At 36.7% G+C, this 21171-nt stretch overlaps 3 protein-coding genes across 10 annotated transcripts in view; 2 read left to right on the top strand and 1 right to left on the bottom strand.

Annotated features, from left to right (window-relative positions):
- KRAS (KRAS proto-oncogene, GTPase) overlaps positions 1-9611 on the top strand; it is a 49204-nt gene extending 39593 nt beyond the window's left edge. For 4 of the 6 annotated variants that reach the window (XM_012457159.3, XM_012457164.3, XM_012457161.2 and 1 more), the window contains exon 6: positions 4415-4534. Coding sequence is in view for 2 of the 6 variants with exons in the window: in XM_012457167.3 (XP_012312590.1) it covers position 2149; positions 4415-4531 (118 nt within the window). In the remaining 4 variants the exon portion in view is untranslated. Of the gene's footprint in view, positions 1-2148; positions 2150-4414 lie in introns of all 6 variants that reach the window. The other 2 variants (XM_012457167.3, XM_012457165.3) reach the window with 2 other exon arrangements.
- On the bottom strand, positions 8100-14953 carry ETFRF1 (electron transfer flavoprotein regulatory factor 1). Of its 2 annotated transcripts, none has more exons than XM_012457168.3 (3): positions 14854-14953; positions 10286-10373; positions 8100-10205 (listed from the first exon to the last, which is right to left on the bottom strand). In XM_012457168.3, exons 2-3 carry the CDS (start codon positions 10334-10336, stop codon positions 9984-9986), a joined length of 273 nt encoding a protein of 90 aa, XP_012312591.1. In that variant the 5' UTR covers positions 10337-10373; positions 14854-14953; the 3' UTR covers positions 8100-9983. The 2 variants fall into 2 exon arrangements, with proteins under 2 accessions (XP_012312591.1, XP_012312592.1); XM_012457169.3 differs by having other exon boundaries at positions 14850-14908.
- Positions 14954-15066: 113 nt separating this feature from the next.
- DNAI7 (dynein axonemal intermediate chain 7) overlaps positions 15067-21171 on the top strand; it is an 88348-nt gene continuing 82243 nt past the window's right edge. For both annotated transcript variants that reach the window (XM_064377361.1, XM_012457158.2), the window contains exon 1: positions 15067-15115. In XM_064377361.1, coding sequence (XP_064233431.1) covers positions 15113-15115 — 3 coding nt within the window. In that variant the 5' untranslated portion in view covers positions 15067-15112. The remainder of the gene's footprint in view (positions 15116-21171) is intronic.

Here is a 21171-nt window from a genome sequence, read left to right as displayed (position 1 = left end):
AAGTTGGTGTTCTTTATTATATGAATTTTAGGTGTTTTCCAAAAGTATAAAATATTTATCTGAATAGTAGACTCAATCCCAAAAGATGTTATGTGGTATACTAATCTACTAAACTCAGAAACAAAGCATAACTGGCATTAATTTTTATTGAAATTTATGAACTCAATATTTTTTGAGTATCATTGTGTAAAGCAGTATTTTGCAATTCAAGCAATTTTGCATGTTAAATTTTACCACTGTCTCTAAATTAAAATATTGCAAATTTAACAATGCAGTTTGAAAAGTTACACATTTTATTATTATTATTATTATTATTTTTTTTTTTTTGAGACGGAGTTTCGCTCTTGTTACCCAGGCTGGAGTGCAATGGCGCGATCTTGGCTCACCGCAACCTCCGCCTCCCGGGTTCAGGCAATTCTCCTGCCTCAGCCTCCTGAGTAGCTGGGATTACAGGCACGTGCCACTATGCCCAGCTAATTTTTTGTATTTTTAGTAGAGACGGGGTTTCACCATGTTGACCAGGATGGTCTCGATCTCTTGACCTCGTGATCCACCCGCCTCGGCCTCCCAAAGTGCTGGGATTACAAGTTATGCATTTTAAATAAGAGTACCATGACCAGATTTAGGTGGTGGTTTTTGTTTTTTATTTTCTCCTCCTATTGTCTCACCATTAGATTATTTTAAGAATAGGACTGTTTAGAGTAAAATAAATAAGTGTTATGCTTTAATTTATATTTAAAACAAAGGTGTAAGCATATACTATTCTAAAATTTCTAATTTGTGCAAATTGTGTTTTATACAGTGACTATAGGTGAATGTCACAATTGTTTGATGTGATGAATCCTTGCTTTTTTAGTAGACATAGAAGTAATTTATATAAAAAAGAAGTATACTTGGTAATTAAAAATTTAAAGTTAAATACAAACTTTTTTAAAAAGATTTATGGCCAGGTGCAGTGGGTCATGCCAAGGTGAGTGGATTGCCTGAGCTCAGGAGTTTGAGACCAGCCTGGGCAACACAGTGAAACCCCGTCTCTACTAAAATACAAAAGAAATTAGCCGAGCATGGCGGTGTGCACCTGTAGTCCCAGCTACTTGGGAGGCTGAGGCAGGAGAATTGCTTGAACGTGGGAGGTGGAGGTTGCAGTGAGCTGAATTGCAAGATTGCACCTGGGCGACAGAGCAAGAGTCCATCTCTACAAAAAAAAAAAAAAAAAAACAAAACTCTTTGACAAGCTGACTGTGGTGCTGTGTGCCTGTAGTATCAGCTGCTTGGGAGGCTGAGGCAGGAGGATTGCCCGGAGTTTGAAGTTGAAGGGAGCTATGATGGTGCCATGGCACTGTAGCCTAGACAACAGAGAGAGACTCCATCTCTAAAAAAAAGTAAAAATAAAAAAATTTTGGGCCAGGGACAGTGGCTCACACCTGTAATCCCAGAACTTTAGGAGTCTAAGGTATGAGGATTGCTTGAGGCCAGGAGTTTAAGACCAGCCTGGACAACATAATGAGACCCCAGCTCTAGCAATGAATGAATGAATGAATGAATAAAACTTATTTGACAACGATAAACATATATAAATTAGCTTTTCTCAGTTCTGAAAAAGATCATGTTTAACCAAAATAATTACTGGGATGCTACTTTTGTCTTTGTGTGTATGTGAGAATGATTAGTTTTCATATGAGAAAAAATAATTCACTGCTCTGTGTAATTGTGATATTTCCCTCATCATTGAAATTAATTTTTTTATTACTTATTTTTAAAATAGAGACGAGGTTTTGCTATGTTGCCCAGGCTGGTCTCAAACTCCTGGCCTCAAACAATTCTCCTGCCTCACCCTCCCAAATTGCTGTGACTGTAGGTATTAGCCACTGCACCCAGTCAAAATTATTTAATTTTAATAAGATGATGTAGAGAGCAGAGTTTAGTGCAATGTGAGCCTAAAATCTTTGTCAGAATCTTAGAAAGTAATGTTAGCAAATTCTGTGTTTTCACCATAAAATGTACTTTCTCTGTATCCATCACATGGTTTCTCATTTTTTTTTTTCTGCTTTACCATTTTGGTATCATTAGCATTTTTCTTCATTAAAAAAGTAGTAGAAATGGAATAAATTACATAAGGATGTGATCAAAGGGAATTAATTCATGCAGGGTAAGGGAGTTAGATTAGACCCTCTTTTAAGATCCCATCACATTCTAAGGGTTATGATTCTAAATTGTCAAGTGCTGGCAAGCTACACTGTAATTTTTATTACATCACTGGAAATTTCCCCCTCTGTATGTCGTTAAAGAGGTTAGCCTAAAGGGATACATACACATACATATATATAATCAAGCGTTGATGATGGTATTGTGTTGCTGATAAATTATTTCTTAACCACTTTTCCTTTCTCCTTTGGGAGAAACAAAAGCATATGTTTGTGTTGTATCAGTAATGATATTATAAATTGGGAAACATCAGTGAGTGCAGTTTGGGGACTTTATTGGAGACATTTATTCACTAGTGCTCAAATAAGTTAATGCTGTTTTTATCCTACTGTTTTCTTAATATGGACAAGCCTCTCATTCCCATTCTGTTTACCTCTTAAAGTACTGGTCATGCTTTCCTGAATTACAGATCTATTATGAAAATTCATTAACTGTAGCTGATTTTCAGTGTTCATGTTCTAAATTTTATTAATTTGAAATATTAATCTTATTAGTACATTAAAGGAGAAATATCACAACATTTTGGGGGGTTTTTTTTTTGAGATGGAGTCTCACTCTGAGTGCAGTTGGTGTGATCTCAGCTCACTACAGCCTCTGCCTCCTGGGTTCAAACAATTCTCATGCCTCAGTCTTGCGAGTAGCTAGGATTACAGGCACCTGCCACCATGCCCAGCTAATTTTTGTATTTTTAGTAGAGACGGAATTTCACCATGTGGGCCAGGCTGGTCTCAAACTCCTGACCTCAAGTGATCCACGCACTTTGACCTCCCAAAGTGCTGAGATTACAGGCATGAGCCACCGCACCCAGCCCACTTAACATTTTAATTTAATTTCAAGATAATGTAACTTGAATATTTTTACATGTATAATTTTTGTATTTATTTACATAATTTATATTATCCAACAGAAATGATTACAATGACTAAAAACCCAGTTTTCATTGTTCTTCAAGTGGGTTGATTTATACAACTTGATGTGTTGGGTATTTGTTTCTAAGACTCCCTCTGCTGCCTAGGTTTGGAAGTATATTGTGAGCTTAACAAATTTTCTTTTTATAGTTACTACTCAGTTGAACAGGCTTTAAAATACAGAGAGGATAATATTTTTTCTTCATTTTTTTTTTTTGCTTTTATTTATACTTTTAAGTGGAGACATGACAAGAATTGACTTGTGTACAGATCTTGCATAATTTAAGTACTGCAGGTTTAAAATCTGTTCTCCCGCTTTTAGAGTGCCATTTTTCACACTGTAGATTATTAGGTTGAAAATTATTATGGCTTAAAATCACTTTTAGCCATTAAATTTAAACAACTTTGCTTTAATCGTAAATAGATGGTGGTCACAATGACTGTTTAACTCTGAAGGCAGGATATTTAGCCTTATATGGCAAGCTTTTGAATACCTAATGTATTAAACAGAAATTAAAACTTTATGTGATAAAGAGAGAATCTCCTCCAAATTGGTAAACTACAAGACCTTTCAAATGATTTAGCTGATTTCTCCACAAATCTGAGGTATTAGGTTTTTTAAAGTGGTATTCTCCTGTGTTGTGGTCTCTTTAAATCTTTTTTTAATTGATAAATATATGAATTGAAATGAATCCCTTAATATATGTTATTTGACAACTGAAATAATGTTAAGATACTGTTTACTTCTTGATAAATTATTGGAATAGGATGTTTGAATACTGTTTACTTCTTGGTAGATATTAAATCCAATGGATTTTACGTAAATATAGCTCAAATACTGTTATTGTGTGTGAAGATTTATGCAAATAGTTTACAGCTGCATGGCTTGTATCGCAAGTCCAGAAACACAAGGACAATTAAGTGTACACACACACACACACACACACACAAACACAAATGCATTTGGATTTTGGTGACTGAGGTTTGCCGATGTGGAAAAAAATAGTAGCAAATTAAGATCTCCTGTGAAAAAGTCATTACCTTATTTAAAATTCTGTGCCATTGATTATCCTTGCCTATTGTGAAGGTTAGTGTTCCTGTTTATAATATTGACAAAATATCTGTGCAAATTACATTTAAGAATCCTAAAGTCTAATATATGTAATATATATTCAGTTGCCTGAAGAGAAACATAAAGAATCCTTTCTCAATATTGTTTCCATTAATAAATGGAAATCTGTTACTTGTACACATGAAGTCATCATATATCTTCACATTTTAATACTTTTTATGTATTTCAGGGTGTTGATGATGCCTTCTATACATTAGTTCGAGAAATTCGAAAACATAAAGAAAAGATGAGCAAAGATGGTAAAAAGAAGAAAAAGAAGTCAAAGACAAAGTGTGTAATTATGTAAATACAATTTGTACTTTTTTCTTAAGGCATACTAGTAAAGGTGGTAATTTTTGTACATTACACTAAATTATTAGCATTTGTTTTAGCATTACCTAATTTTTTTTTCCTGCTCCATGCAGACTGTTAGCTTTTACCTTAAATGCTTATTTTAAAATGACAGTGGAAACTTTTTTTTCCCTCTAAGTGCCAGTATTCCCAGAGTTTTGGTTTTTGAACTAGCAATGCCTGTGAAAAAGAAACTGAATACCTAAGATTTCTGTCTTGGGGTTTTTGGTGCATGCAGTTGATTACTTCCTATTTTTCTTACCAATTGTGAACGTTGGTGTGAAACAGATTAATGAAGCTTTTGAATCATCCCTATTCTGTGTCTTATCTAGTCACATAAATGGATTAATTACTAAGTATAATTTCATTTGAGGCTTTATAACTGGTTTTACTCAAACACTGAGGGAACACAAATTTATGGGCTTCCTGGTGATTCTTCTAGGCATCATGTCCTATAGTTTGTCATCCCTGATGAATGTAAAGTTACACTGTTCACAAAGGTTTTGTCTCCCTTTCCACTGCTATTAGTCATGATCACCCTCCCAAAAATATTATATTTTTTCTATAAAAAGAAAAAAAATGGAAAAAAATTACAAGGCAATGGAAACTATTATAAGGCCATTTCCTTTTCACATTAGAGAAATTACTATAAAGACTCCTAATAGCTTTTCCTGTTAAGGCAGACCCAGTATGAAATGGGGAGTATAGCAACCATTTTGGGGCTATATTTACACGCTACTAAATTTTTATAATAATTGAAAAGAATTTAACATGTATTAAAAATTATAGGAATTAAATGTAGTCTCCCTGTGTCAGATTGCTCTTTCATAGTATAATCTTTTCTTCAACTTCAGTCTTTGAAGATAGTTTTAAGTCTGCTTGTGATACTAAAGATTATTTGGGCCAGTTATAGCTTAGTAGGTATTGAAGAGACGAAGTTTGCAAGGCCAGGCCTTGTGTGAACCTTTGAGCTTTCATAGAGAGTGTCACAGCATGGACTGTGTCCCCACAGTCATGCAGTGTTGTCTTGCATTGGTTGGTCAAAATGGGGAGGGATTAGGACAGTTTGGAAGGTGATCCTGCTGACAAATGAAGAGCATCACTTTTGTTTTTAAGAAAACAAACTCTTTTTTAAAAATTACTTTTAAATATTAACTCAAAGTTGATATTTTGGGGTGATGGTGTGCCAAGACATTAATTTGTTTTAAACAATGAAATGAAAAAGTTTTAAAATCTCTAGGTTTGGATAGTTCTCTTAACACTGGTTAAATTAACATTTCATAAACACTTTTCAAGTCTGATCTACATTTAAGAATAATGCTTTAAAAATAAATATGAATAAAACAATCCTTTTAATACATCTACAATGTCACTTATTTTAAAATATATGAAGTGAGATGGTGTGGTGAGGTGAAAATATCACTGGACTAGGAGGAAGGTGACTTAGGTTCTAGATAGGTGTCTTTTAGGACTCTGATTTTGAGGAAATCACTTACTATCCATTTCTTCATGTTAAAAGAAGTCATCTCAAACTCTTAGCTTCTTTACAACTGTGTGATCTATATTCCGTTTACATAGGATACACTTATTTGTCAAGCTGAGCACAATCTGTAACTTTTTAACCTATGTTACCATCTTCAATGCCAATCTTGGGCAAAATTGTGCAAGAGGTGAAATTTATATTTGAATATCCATTCTTGTTTTAGGACTCTCCTTCTGTATTAGTGTCCTTTTGCCTGCCTACCTTCCACATGCCCCATGACTTGATGCAATTTTCATACTTGTAATTCCCCTAACCATAAGATACTGCTGTTGTGGATATCTCCATGAAGGTTTCCCATTAAGTCACATCAAAATTTTGAGCCCTACATCTTATTTTCTCAGGGCTCAAAAGAATCTGACAGATATCATAATGGGATTTGACCTAATAGCTAATTTTCAGGTGGTTGCTGATCCTTTGAACATCTCTTTGCTGACCAATCCATTAGCAACAGTAGGAATTTTCAAACCTGGTATGAATAGATAGACTCTATCCAATAGAAGGATAACTTAATAAAGATAGTGCTGAAATAATTCCTTAGGTAATCTATAACTGAGACTACCCCTGGCAATAGTAATACATTCTATTGTTTTAATAACCAGAAATCTTCTTATGATGAAAAGTACTTTAATTCATAAAGCTTAGTTTTTTTTGTTTTGTTTGTTTTTTGAGACAGAGTCTCACTCTGTCACCCAGGCTGGAATGCAGTGGCGCCATCTTGGCTCACTGCAACCTCCGTTTCCCAGGTTCAAGTGATTCTTGTGCCTCGGCCTCCCGAGTAGCTGGATTACAGGCGTGTGCCATCATGCTTGGCTAATTTTTGTATTTTTAGTAGAGATGGGGTTTCACTCTATTGGCCAGGCTGGTTTTGAACTCCTGACCTCAAGTGATTTGCCCGCCTCAGCCTCATAAAGCTGTTTTGCAGAACTCATTTATTCAGCAAATATTTATTGAGTTCCTACCAGTTGCCAGTCACTGCACAAAGCACTGGGTATATGGTATCCCCAAACAAGAGACATAATCCCGGTCCTTAGGTAGTGCTAGCATGGTCTGTAATATCTTAGGCCTTTGGCATATGACCCAGAGATAACACAATGTGTATTTTAGTTTTGCAAAGAAGGGGTTTGGTCTCTAAGGTTCTGCCAGTTCTGTAATTTTTTTGCTATGATTCCAGTGCAACTCTTTGATCGAGCTACTTTATGTAAATCACTTCATTGTTTTAAAGAAATAAACTTGATTATATTGTTTTTTATTTGGCATAACTATGTGATTCTATTGGGACAATTACTGTACACATTAAGGTGTATGTCAGATACTCATATTAAAATTCCCAAATGTGTAATATTCCCGTTTTCTCTGCATAATTAAAATAGACTTAAAAATCAATAGTTTTATCTGGGTACAAATAAACAGGTGCTGAACTAGTTCACAGACAAGGAAACCTCTATGTAAAAATCAGTATGATTTCTGAAATGCTATGTTAAACTACAATCTATGGGACATTGTTTAGGTCGGGTGTTAAGACTTACACAGTACCTCTTGTTTCTACAGAAAGAAATGGCCATACTTCAGGAACTGCAGTGCTTATGAGGGGATATTTAGGCCTCTTGAATTTTTGATGTAGATGGGCATTTTTTTTAAGGTAGTGGTAATTACCTTTTATTATGTGAACTTGAATGGTTTAACAAAAGGTTTTTGTAGAGATTTTAAAAGGGGGGGAGAATTCTAGAAATAAATGTTATCTAATTATTACAGCCTTAAAGATAAAAATCCTTGTTGAAGTTTTTAAAAAATGCTAAATTACATAGTCTTAGGCATTAACATTTTGTGGAAGAATATAGCAGATATACTGTATCATTTGAGTGAATATTCCCAATTAGGCATTGTAGGCTCTATTTTAACTGAGTCACACTGCATAGGAATTTAGAACCTAACTTTTATAGGTTATCAAAACTGTTGCCACCGTTGCACAATTTTGTCCTTATATATATATATATATATAAACTGTGGGGCATGTTAAGTTACAGTTTGCACAAGTTCCTATCATTTGTATTCCAGTGATTTTTTTTTTTTTCTAACCATGTTTTCTTCAAACAGTATATACACAGTTTAGGGGATTTTTTTAAATAGTAAAAACTATCTGAAGATTTCCATTTGTCAAAAAGTAATGATTTTTTGATAATTATGTAGTAATGTTTTTTAGAACCCAGCAGTTACTTTAAAGCTGAATTTATATTTAATAACTTCTGTGTTAATACTGAAAAGCATGAGTTCTGCATTGAGAAATTGAATAGCATACAACTGATAGCTGTCAGAAAATGAAAATTTCTTTCTAAAGATACTCAGATGAGTTATTGAGGAATAGTCATAACTAGATTAAGATTTGTGTTTTAGTTTAATAGTTTGAAGTGCCTGTTTGGGATAATGATAGGTAATTTAGATGAATTTAGGGAAAAAAAAAAGTTAATCTGCAGAAATGTTGAGGGCCCATCTCTCCCCGTCCCCTCCATAGAGCTACCTGGGTTACAATGTTTTATCCCAAAGTTTCCAATTCCACTGTCTTGTGTTTTCATGTTGAAAATACTTTTGCATTTTTCCTTTTGAGTGCCAATTTCCTACTAGTACTATTTCTTAATGTAACATGTTTACCTGGAATGTATTTTAACTATTTTTGTATAGTGTAAACTGAAACATGCACATTTTGTACATTGTGCTTTCTTTTGTGGGACATATGCAGTGTGATCCAGTTGTTTTCCATCATTTGGTTGCGCTGACCTAGGAATGTTGGTCATATCAAACATTAAAAATGACCACTCTTGTAATTGAAATTAACTTTTAAATGTTTATAGGAGTATGTGCTGTGAAGTGATCTAAAATTTGTAATATTTTTGTCATGAACTGTACTACTCCTAATTATTGTAATGTAATAAAAATAGTTACAGTGACTATGAGTGTTTATTTCTTCATGGAATTTGAACTGTTTGCCCCGAAATGGATATGGAATACTTTATAAGCCATAGACACTATAGTATACCAGTGAATCTTTTATGCAGCTTGTAAGTTAGAAATATCCTTTATTTATAAAAGGTGCTGTGGATACTTTGTCAAGGTGTGTTTGCTTAAACTTAAAACCATATTTAGAAGTAGATGCAAAACAAGTTGGCCTTCATGACAAAATAATAGAATAACATTATTTATTTCCTTTTATCAAAGAAGGTAATTGATACACAACAGGTAATTTGGTTTTAGGCCCAAAGGTAGCAGCAGTAACATTAACAATGGAAATAATTGAATAATTATGTATGTAATGCCTGTCACTAGCAGACTATTTCAAAGCAGAAGTAATGACTCCGTATATATTATTACTTCTATAACTACATTTAAATCATTACCAGGAACTGTTTGTTTTGTAGTGAACCTTGAATATGTGCAGTTAATGTACCAAATTGGGTGAAAAAATAAGGGATTCATTTCAAAAATTAAGAGAAATAAGTGTGTAAGAAATTATTTTGCTTATTCAGTGTTAGTAAATGGCATTCTGATCAGTAAAATGGAGAAATAAGCTAAAAATAATTGGCTAAGTCCTATTAAGTTACAGAATTAAGTGTATATTTTCATTCAAAATTGGGTGCTTATTATAAGTGGTAGTATAGCTAAATTGCTATCTTTGCATCAAAATTAAGCATAAAGTTGGTGATAAATCTCTCAGTATGAACAGAAGCTGAAACCTACTTAGTACAGTAGGGCAGCTCATGGATTTTTTACACAACGTATATCTTCCCATTTTAAGTTAGTTAGAATTATTTTACAATAGCTGGTATACATAAACAGCTGGCACTGATTGTCAGCTAAATTAAAGTAGTAATGATCAAGTAGTTTTGTTGGTATCTGAATAATAGCGTTGCTTCATAGCTCTGTATTTCCTAAGGAAGTATAAGGCTTCTAGCTCTTTCATTACAAATTCACCCTGTGCAATAAGTTCTTTGATCTTCTCTGGATTCTTCACATCTTTATTTTTAAGGAAAACATTCTTCAAACGCCTTTTAAAATAGTCTGCTCCTTTTGGATAGTCTCGTCCAAGATACAGCAGCTTCAAAAAGAAAGATTGTATATTTCTAAACAATCCATGTCATATAACAGTTTTATAAAATTGGCAACATAATTACTTACATTTTTATAAAGATTTAATACTTCTCCTCTTAAAGAATTGGCCATTTTCATTTATCCTGTAAATTATCCACTTTTATGCATAACACACCTAAAGAAAAGGAAAATTTGCAGTTAGCTGCACTGTGTCTTAGAAAAAAGGTTATATATATTAAGAAAACTAACTTTTTTTTTACATTCAATATTTCTTTAGAACATTTTTGTTCCATTTAATGGGATATAGTTATAAAGACATCAGATAAAATAACCTGCTGTCACAGAATTAACTTTTCCTACAGGAGACAAAATAAGCCAAGAAGGCAGTTACGATTGTGAGAAGTCATATGAAGTAAATGAGAAAGAAAGTGGATTGTCACAGATAGGTAGGTATACCTCCTTTTTCACCACAGTGGAGTGAGTTAGAACTAGATTTAAATCCCAGCTGCATAATATACAGATTATTTAACTTTGCTGAGCCTGAGTTTTGCTTATCATCAAAAAAGGGATTATCTTTACCCTGCTCTCTAGGCAAGGCCAGACCCATTGGACGGGCACTGAGCAGAGGCCTGATCAAATCTCAATGGGTGCTTATCCAAAGGGAGGCTAAAAACTAGCAGAAACTGAGTGAGTTAAGCAGGTTGGAATAGTAGATGGGCAATACGATTGGTGGTGAAGAGGCCAGAAACAACCTGTAAGAGGTGTCCCTGAGGAACAGGTGACATCCAGTGAGAGAAATCATGCTTCTTTCTGTGTAATGTGTTAATGCTATGGAGGAGAGGAGGCTCCTTAAAGGCACCATGACAGCCTAAACCTAGAAAATAATTCCCACCACCCGTCAGAGTTGTGGGGATTAAATAGTGTTTAACACTGCATCCTATCAGGTGGATGCAATTGAAATTTGTTCCATTGTGATTGATGTTAATTTTGATTACCCGATTAAAGCCATGTTTGCTAAGATTGTCCATTATAAAATTATTTCTCCAAGGAACCTAGTCCTTTTAATGGAGAATAGCATTTAGAAACTATAATCTGGATGGAGATGGAATGTTTTAGAAACCAAATTCTGGGTGCTAGAAATGCTAATTACCATGGGACCGTCTGTTCCCAGGTCCTCTAAGTGACAAAGCTGCAAGTGTATAAAACATGCAGATTTTGGTGTTGTGTTGTATTTTTTATGTTAATCTCCATATACTCTGATACCTGACATTCAATTCCAATACTACAGGTTTTATTTTCATTTCCCCTCTTTACATGGGTTTAATACTCTTGTCCAACAATAAGTCTGGTTCCCACTTGTCCTTAATAAATTTACTTTTTATAATCATCACTCCTCTCACTATGTAATCAAATTCCTGTTGCTGTCACCATTCAGCACACACTCTACTATCTGAGCTCTGCCACCTAATGTCAGCGTGCCACTGCCACCATCCTACATGCGTTGTCTTCTCATTACTCCTTTCCCTTAGCCTACCCCTCTTGGGCTCAAGCAACTTATGCTGCACCACTTCCTCCCTTCTGGATAAGGCTCACCTTTTGTTCCCACTCCAAAAACCTGTGCCACCATTTCCTTCACCCTAACAGGACACCCTCCTCATCCCCTGCTGGGCTGCTGCTGTGCACAGTCCCTTACTTCCAGAGGCCCTACTCACTGCATTTGGGCTCCAGTACCCCCTGCTGGGCTACTACCTTGCCAGCCTTTCTCTCAACATGCCCCTTCTCCAGATGCCTACCTTGCTCAGCCTCACATAATGGCTTTTGGACTGAATTATTCTGAAGAGCAAACAGGAAGCAATTTTTTTCTTTTTTGAGACAGAGTCTCTGTCCTGACCTTGTGATCCGCCTGCCCCAGCCTCCCAAAGTGCTGGGATTACATGCATGTATCTTGGATTGCTCCTCCTGGGCTGGTCAGTTCCCCAGAGTAGAGTCTTCCAGCCTTCTAAGGATTTGCCTATTAAACATTAAAAATGAAAGAGGAATGCAAGCCCTGTATCCAGCACTGTATATACCTAAATTCACTTAATTTTGTTTCCAGTGTGCTTCTCATGAACTCTAGAATGCCTGAGGATGCGCCAGTCCAGGGTCTCGTAATACTTTGTCCAGAAATAAACCTCTAGTCTTCTATGAGAGTAAGGTGGTAGAGTTACTTAGAGGTGTTTCTCAAATAGCTTTCATGTGGTCTGCTTTAATTTATTTCATTCTTCATTTCCAATTTCAGGGCCCCTGTTTCAGTGCCTTTTGAGAATTTTGCAGAGTAAATTGGGTTTTTCTGGTGTGCTATTCACCCGTTTTCCAGCTGCTGACGTTTCATTGCTGTTTTCTCCTGTCCCCATTTTTCCAATTTTTTATCATTTTACTATAGATTTAGTAGTTTTGGAAGGGAGTAAAATTAGATGAGGGTATTTAACCCACTATATTAACTACTTCATCTTTTAAACTTTTTTTTTCTTTTGGCAGACAGCCGTTACCAGTGTGAAATAATCTTATTGAAGAATGATTCTTACGCTGGGTATGGTGGTTTATACCTGTAATCTCAGCACTTTGGGAGGCCAGGGTAGGAGGATGGCTTGAGCTTAGGAATTTGAGACCAGCCTGGGCAACATAGTGAGATCTCATCTCTACTAAAAGTAAAAAAAAAAAAAAAAAATTAGCCAGGCATGGTGGCGTGTGCTTGTAGTCTCAGCCATTTGGAGGCTGAGGTGGGAGGATCACTTGAGCCCAGGAGGTTGAGGCTATAGTGAGCCATGATTGTGCCACCACTCCTGCCTGGGCAAAATTCATTTTGAGACCCTATCTCAAAACAAACAAAAAAACACCTCTTAGGAACCATTTGTTTTTCACATAATTTAAAATTAAATCTACATAGAAGTAATTTCAAATTGCAAACTATAATCTGTTTAATGCCTGACAAACAGCACAGCTTCATTTAATTCACAATTTGTAATTTGTGAAAGCTTTTAGGGACCTGGCTTAAGTTGTCCTTATTTTAGTTGTTGGTCTTTTTACAAATTATGTATTATAAAAGACTTGCCTAGAAAAAATGTAACTAGTGTGGCTAAGGTACATTTGTTCTTCTTTGATATATTAACTTATATGAATTAATGCAGTTTACCTTGAAGCACTTAGGTTTATTTTAGCCATTAAGAGAAATAGGTCTCCTTGGGTTCACAAAGTAGTGAATAAACAAATTGAGTTCAGCAGGGCCCTGGGGCTGCTCCTGAACTGTGCCTGAAGTCATGGAAGCCAAGTGAGTTAAGGACTAAAAGAAGCCCCCTGTGATTTTGAGAACTTGGAGGTGTGGGCTGGATGAGAGAGGGGCTGCAGTGCCCATTGATAGCTTCCCCGCCCCCCCCCCTCAGTAATTCTACGCTGAGTTAAGCCATAACCAGTTCCAGTTCTGGGCTAATGGAGAATTGTCATCTTATTGGGGGTGATGGTGCCCAAGGTTGTTTATCATTCTTCTTCATGGGGTAGAGTGAGAGCTTCAGTAAAGCCTCTCCTCTAAAAGCCCACTATTTTAAGGTCCGTTGGAATTACTGTACCATCTTCTTACCCCCATCAATCCTAATTTGAGTTGACCGAGGTGTTTTATCATTAAACATTAGTTTTACTGAAACTAATTTAAAAGGAAACCTTAACCTCCATACCAAATAGCTACGGTAAACTGAGTAAGAACTCTGTACAAAGTCGCTATTAAAATGTTTTCATCTTGCTACCAGGATATGGATGTGAAATACTAATAAATATTACACAACCTGGATTTGTTACAATGGGGATGACAACACTTTAACCCACAAAGACTAGCTTGGTCCTACTATTTATGAATAATGGATGTAGTCAGTAACATTGGAAGGGATCGAGCATTCTAAACTTAGAATTCAGAGATGAAAAATGGTGCCAGTAATTTAGAAGTATTTCAGGTCTCGTAATGCTAAAACAGGGTGTAGGTATGCCCTAAAATTATAGAGAACTCAAATCGGGCTTGAGAACAGCCTCACTTAATTCTAGTTTTCCTGTTGCTGTAAGGTGCCAGCGTTTCTTCATGTGGGAGGAGACTGAAATTCTGAAGGTTGTGCTACTGGTTAGTACAATTAGTCTGTGACCTTGGGAAACATGAGTTTTTGGGGTCTCAGCGATCTTCATGTTAAGGAATATTTTACCCAGGAATTGCTTCATTTTCAATTTTTGTTTAGGGCGCTCTTAGGAAAAAGGACACTTAGGCTGCACAGAAAGTAAACAATAGAGCAGAGAGGAATCCGAAGGTCATTAATCTTAAAATAACCTTCCTGGAGCCAACTTACTTCCCTCTTTAAATTGCCAAACGAACCCCATCCCCCTGCTGGCCTAAACCGCAGTGGCCCAGGCCGCCCACCGGGTGTCCGCTGCTTGAGCCAGTCGTAAGCCGGTTCCCTTCCTTCTCGAAACCCTCACTGAAAGATCGCCCACCAACACACTCTAGGAAATAATCTGTCAACGTCAGAGACACTCAGAACCCTCTTCCCCACACCCGGTGGTCCTCGCCCAGAGCACACTTCGGCTCCAGACCCCAGAATCCGGGAACCGAACAAAACTCCCCGGCGGCGGCACTCACGCACTTTCCCGCACCCCGGAGCAGTAAAAGCCTCCAACACTTCGACTCTCAGTCCGTCGACTGCGAAGCGGGGCGGGGTTGGGGGAGGTGGGACAAGCTGTCAGCCAAGGGGGCGGGGCGCCGGCCGGAAGGGCCCCAGCGCGCCTGCGCACTTTTGATGGAGCGCAAGGGGGCGGGGCCTGTCGTCCGGACAACCCAGGAGCTTTCGTCCACACAATCTGAGCTCAGACTTTCCTTACTACGGCGGTGGAGCTTGACTCCTAATGGTGAGCAGAGCAAATGAAGCAGACAGGTGGAGGAGCGACCATTGATTCTGCTTCACCGGTGTTAAATGATGCAATAAGAGCCGGTCATATATTACAGCGGAGCGGGTTGGTTTGGGAAAGAACTCAAACCCCGGGGTGGGTTGGCCCTCTTCTCAGCAATGGCTTCCCTTACCTGGATCGGGCTGACAGGTAGGAGTCCCAAACCAGTTTCTGCAAACGGGAGATAGTCAAAGCTGTCACACGGTATCCTAATCTCTAATATTGCTAAGCTTGAAAATGGGTCCCAACCTAGTAACTTCCAGTAATGACAGACGTTCCTACTAAATTCTCTCTTATTGCAACTTGGCGGAAATGTTTTAATACCTCTCTAGCAATTAATTAAAAGCTGATGCAGTTTACTCTGCTTTGAAAAGATGTTTTATGTTGTCTTTTGTGGGAATATGAATTGTTTTGTGATTCAAGTACTCACCCTACATTAGTTAAATATGATAAAGCTTCTCTTTCTGGTCTCAACTGCTATATTTTCATCAAGGAAACAGGCCAACATATAGCTATGAGAGTATCTCTGTTCTGATTTTCTTTCTTTCTCTTTCTTTCTTCCTTTCTTTTCTTTCTTTCCTTTGTTTTTGTTTTTTGGTTTTTTTTTTGATGGAGTCTCGCTCTGTCGCCAAAGCTGGAGTGCAAGGGCGCGATCTCCGCTCACTGCAACCTCCGCCTCCCAGGTTCAAGCAATTCTCTGCCTCAGCCTCCTGAGTAGCTGAGATTACAGGCGCCTGCCACCATGCCCAGCTAATCTTTTTTTTTTTTTTTTTTGGGATTTTTAGTAAAGATGGGGTTTCACCATCTTGGCCAGGGTGGTCTTGAATTCCTGACCTCGTGATTCACCTGCCTTGGCCTCCCAAAGTGCTGGGATTACAGGCGTGAGCCACCGCGCCCGACCTCCGATTTTCTTCAGTGTGGCTTCCATCAAGACATTTTCTATTATTAAAACCAGAGGAAGTGGAGAATGTAATTCCTTAATTAAATTCATTAATTAAGGGAAAATATGTAGTGTATTCTTTGTACTTGGCACTGGGCTAGAAGCCAAGGATACCAAGAATATGATGACAACCCTGCTTATGGGATACAGATCAAACAAATTAATTACAATACAGCTTTACAACTGTAACAACTGAAGTATCTAAAATGGGGTAACACAAAGTTGCAAATGATAAAATTTCAGTGAGGGAAACAAGGGAAGGAAAGAGTGGTGCTTTTCAACCTGTTCTAAAGTATAAATATCAGTTTTCCACAAATAGTGGGAAGAAATAGGGAGTGGAGAGCATTCCTGGCAGAATGCAAATGGACCTTAAGCCAATTTACAATTGCTAATAAATTGGGAGAACACTAAGCACCTATTTGTTACTTTCCAATTTGTTACCTAAGTTTCTTCTTAGATCCTTCTCCCAATGTTTCCGAAAGTGTGGCCCGGAGTACTTGTTAAAAATACAGATTCCAGGAATCCACTCAACTCCAAATCTACTGTATTAGTTTCGTAAGTAAGGAATTGCCACAAACTGAGTGGCTTAAAGAAAAGAAATTTATTGCCTCACAGTTATGGAGACTAGAAATCCCAGATCATAGTGTCAGCAGGCCTCTGAAGGCCTTAGGGAAAGATCTGTTCAGACTTATTTCCTGGCTTTTAGTAGTTCCTTGGTTTGTGGCAACAAAACTTCATTCTTCACATGGCATTCTCCATCTGGGAATGTATGTCCAAGTTTCCTTTGTTATTATTATATAAGGCTACAAATCATATTGGATTAGGGACCCACCCTATTCAGTATGGCCTCATCTTAATTTATTCAGTATGGCTTTATTTTAATTTAACTAATAAAATCAGCAATGACCCTCTCTCCAATTAGGTCAAATTCTGAAGTACTGGGGATCAGGATTTCAACATATGAATTTCTCTTTTTGTTTTGAGATTGTCTCGCTTTGTCACCCAGGCTGGAGTGCAGTGGTACCATCATGGCTTACTGCAGCCTCAGCCTCCCTGGTTCAAGCAATTTTCCCAACTAGCCTCCTGAATAGCTGGGAGTACAAGGCACACACCACCACATCCAGCTAATTACAAAAATTTTTTTAGAGACAGGGTTTTGCTTTGTTGCCCAGGCTGGTCTCAAACTCTTGGGCTCAAATGATTCTCCCACTTTGACTACCCAAAATGCTGGGATTATAGGAGTAAGCCAGTGCACCCAGCCAACATATGATTTTTTTTCTTTTTGTTTTTCTTTTTGAGACAGTTTTGCTCTGTCGCTTAGGCTGAAGTTCAATGGTGCAATCTCGGCTCACTGCAACCTCCGCCTCCTGGGTTCAAGCGATTCTCCTGGCTCATCCTCCTGAGTAGCTGCGATTACAGGTGCATGCCACTACAAACAGCGAATTTTTGTACTTTTAGTAGTTAGCCAGGCTAGTCTTGAACTTCTGACCTCAGGTGATCCACCTGCCTTGGCTTCCCAAAGTACTGAGATTACAGGTGTGAGCCACATGCCCAGAAAACATATGATTTTTTTTAAGGATACAATTCAACCCATAACATGTTCTGAACCACAGTGTAGGAAGAGAAGTGAGTGTATACACGTTTAGTCCAGAAATACGCATTTCTAACAAGCTTCCCATATGATTCTTATGACCTTTGAACTTTGAGAACTACTTCACTACATAGTGGCCCTTATGACATATAAGAGGAATGAGGATATGTACTTACCCTAAAACTGATTTATATTAAAAGTGAAGTGAGAAGTGACAATTTGCCCATCTTTAAAATACGGCTACTTGAGAACCAGAGCAATGCTATTTACATATTCAGCTGTTTAGTACTTATTTCACGATGGAAATATGTTAACTATTAATAGAAAACATGATGAAATAGAATCTATTTGTAAAGATTATGTGGCAACAAAGCCTCTACTGTTTTATCTCCAGTGCCTTTAAGGCCGTTTTGCGTGTATAAAATAACAGATTCCCTTTCTATAAAAATCATCAGCCTAACTTTACAGAAAAGTTATTTCTTTGTGAGATGATTCCCACACTTGCAAATTTGATATTAGTGCCAGTGATTGGTCAATGATTTATTGTCCTTTGAACCTTTAGACCAGTGCCTTCTTTACTAGTACTCTGTTTAGTAACAGGGCATTTTATTAAACATGGATCATTGATTGTCCTAAGAAATAGTGTAAAATCTACATATAAAAATGCTTCAGTAGGTGAGCTTAGTTTTCCTATACCTATTTGTAGTTTTGTCTGAATTCTTTTTGAAAAAGCTTTCTATTTTGGAATAATTTTAGATTTGCAAGAAAAGTTACAAAGATGGTAAAGAGAGTTCCCTTCTGCCCTTTACGAAGCTTCTTCTAAGTTTAAAACCTTACATAATCATGATAGTCTTGTTAAAAGTATCAGAATTCTCTTTAAAATTGATAAATTCTTTTGTTTTCCAACTTTTAGGGTCCCAAACCAAAAAAGGTATATAGAAATTTTTTCAAAATAGATAGTTGTGTAATCACTTACAGTGTGTGAATAGAATATTTACAGAATTATAAAATATTTTTATAGTTTTAGTTTATAGACTTTACTAAGCTTACTTTTTAGATATTAATGCTGTTTAAATCATGGAATAATCCTTTACAATAATAGGACATGTTTCAAATTTGACATGAGAGTTCTGATTTCACAAATACTCTTAAAAATAGCTTTTAATGTTTCCTTGTGTCTAGATTTGAGACTTTTTGCTACTTCTGCTCTAGAAAATGTTGGCTGAAGAACCCCTTTTTCTTCACTCCAGACATATACATAAAATTTTCATTATAAAATGTGCTGTAGCTTTAAAGTGAAATCTAAGGTAATACGACTTTAAATGGGTTGCATGGTAACACAGACTTGGTGTTTTTTTGGTACTGTTTAGAAATTTGGGTTCAATAAACGATGTAGTGTTCTACATGTCCAGAATGCCTTTTTCTCTCTTCTTTACTTTGTTGATTTATACATCAAATTAGAGATTGTAATCTATTGGCTGGCAGGCCACGTTTACCTTGCAGATGTATTTTGTTTGACCTTAGAAGTGTTTTTTTTTAAAAAAAAAAAAATTAGTTGCCAACCGATTTTCATGCAAAAATCTGATTTTCATCTATTCTTTAAAAATTGGAAACATTTTTTATTGATATTGAAAACATTGGGCCTAAATAGTCCTATAAGACAACAAATGACTGGGCTGAATAACAGCTACCCCTTTTAGGAATGCATGAAATTTTCAATTTGCGATAGTCTTGACCATAACCAAATGTCTTACTTTATTTACCTGCTTGGTCCCAACAGGAATATCTGGAATGCCTGCTTTAAGGCATATCTCAAATGTCACTTCTCTGTAAATTTTCCCATTGTTTTCTGTTACAGAATCAATTATACTCTGTGTTTTCTTGTTTTTTGTTTTGTTTTTTCGAGACAGGGTCTCACTTTTTCACCCAGGCTGGAGTGCAGTGGTGCGGTCTTGGCTTACTGCAACCTCCGCCTCCTGGATTCAAGGAATTCTCCCACCTCAGCCTCTTGAGTAGCTGGGATTACAGGCACGTGCCACCATGCCTGGCTAATATTTGTATGTTTCGGTAGACATAGGGTTTCACCTCGTTGGCCAGGCTGGTCTTAAACTCCTGACTTCAAGTGATCCTCCCGTCTCAACCTCCCAGAATGTTAGGATTACAGGCGTGAGCCACCGCGCCTGGCTTATACTCTATGTTTTCATAGCACCTGCATTCATACTTACCTCAGTTATAACACTTCTATCATTTTATTGTAATTGTTTATAATGGTGAGGTTTTCAAGGTCAGGAGCATGTCATTTTTATTTTTACATCCATAATATTTAGCACAGTGCCTAGCACATAGTAGAAATTAAGTCAATATTTGTTGAGTGAATATGTGAAACCCCATTTAATCTACCACCCTTAAAAACACTTGGGCTCCTTAAAGGAAATGTTTATATAAAGTGTATTTAGTATTTATACAGTTAAGCATTTCTTTAAAAAACTACTATTGAGTGCCTTTTGTATTTGCTTCTGTCAATCACTTGGACCCATGACCAACCTGATATTCTTTTAGGAACTGTGGATGTAACTAAACAAAACTTATGAAGGCTCTGGAAGCATTCTTTTGGGGGAAGCATTCTGGAGGGCTTATGTGTCTCTACAGTCATTCATTGATTTGTGCAGACATTCATTTTCTTGCTTTAGACTGTGAAATCTTAGAGGCATCATTTTAAATCTGAAAACTCATTGTTCTAAATTACTTTGGTGCTTTATCATATACATGGGTGGATTATTATGTTTATAGTATTGTTTCTCTGAAAGAATGGTGAGATTCTTCCTAAGAAATTTGATACCAAACCCAAGGAAGAAGTCACTTACTTTTTTTTTTTTTGTGACAGTCTCACTCTGTTGCCCAGTCTGGAGCACAGTGGCACAATCTTGGTTTACTGCAACCTCTGCCTCTCAGTTAAAGAGAAGAAATCACTTACTTTTTAATTATTTCATTTTAAAATATTGCAGTTTGGAGATGAGGTGATCTATAAAGGGAATTAACTGTATAAGCAGGAAAATATTGAAGGATATGTTTTATACTTTCTGCCTTTTTAAAGTCTTCTTAAGGGAAAATTAATAAGCACACATGATACAAAATTAAAATAGCATTACACAATTGAAACTTTTCTTCCACCCAAGACATTTGATCTGCCCTCCTATAACCACTGTACATCTTTTCATAAATTTTCTAAACGTTAAAGGGTGCACATATGTACACACACACACAGATACACCCAGACCCCTTTTCTCCCCATGTATGGGAGCATTCTGCACCTTCTATTTTTCCCTTAACAATATTTTATCAATTATAGGATACTTGACTTTTTATATTTTAACATTACTGAAATTGAGATGTGTCTTATAATAGTATCTTACAATCATTGTAGTCCTGGATTGACATCCCTTTCTTTGACAGAGGATGTTTACTTGTGTCACTTGGGCTTATTCC

The sequence above is a fragment of the Aotus nancymaae genome, unplaced genomic scaffold (genome assembly GCF_030222135.1).
Source record: "Aotus nancymaae isolate 86718 unplaced genomic scaffold, 86718_ANA_hifiasm-v0.15.2.pri h1tg000016l, whole genome shotgun sequence".
NCBI lineage: Eukaryota > Metazoa > Chordata > Mammalia > Primates > Aotidae > Aotus > Aotus nancymaae.
Note: the sequence above shows the minus strand (reverse complement) of the source record. Positions and strands in the feature narration are given on the sequence as shown.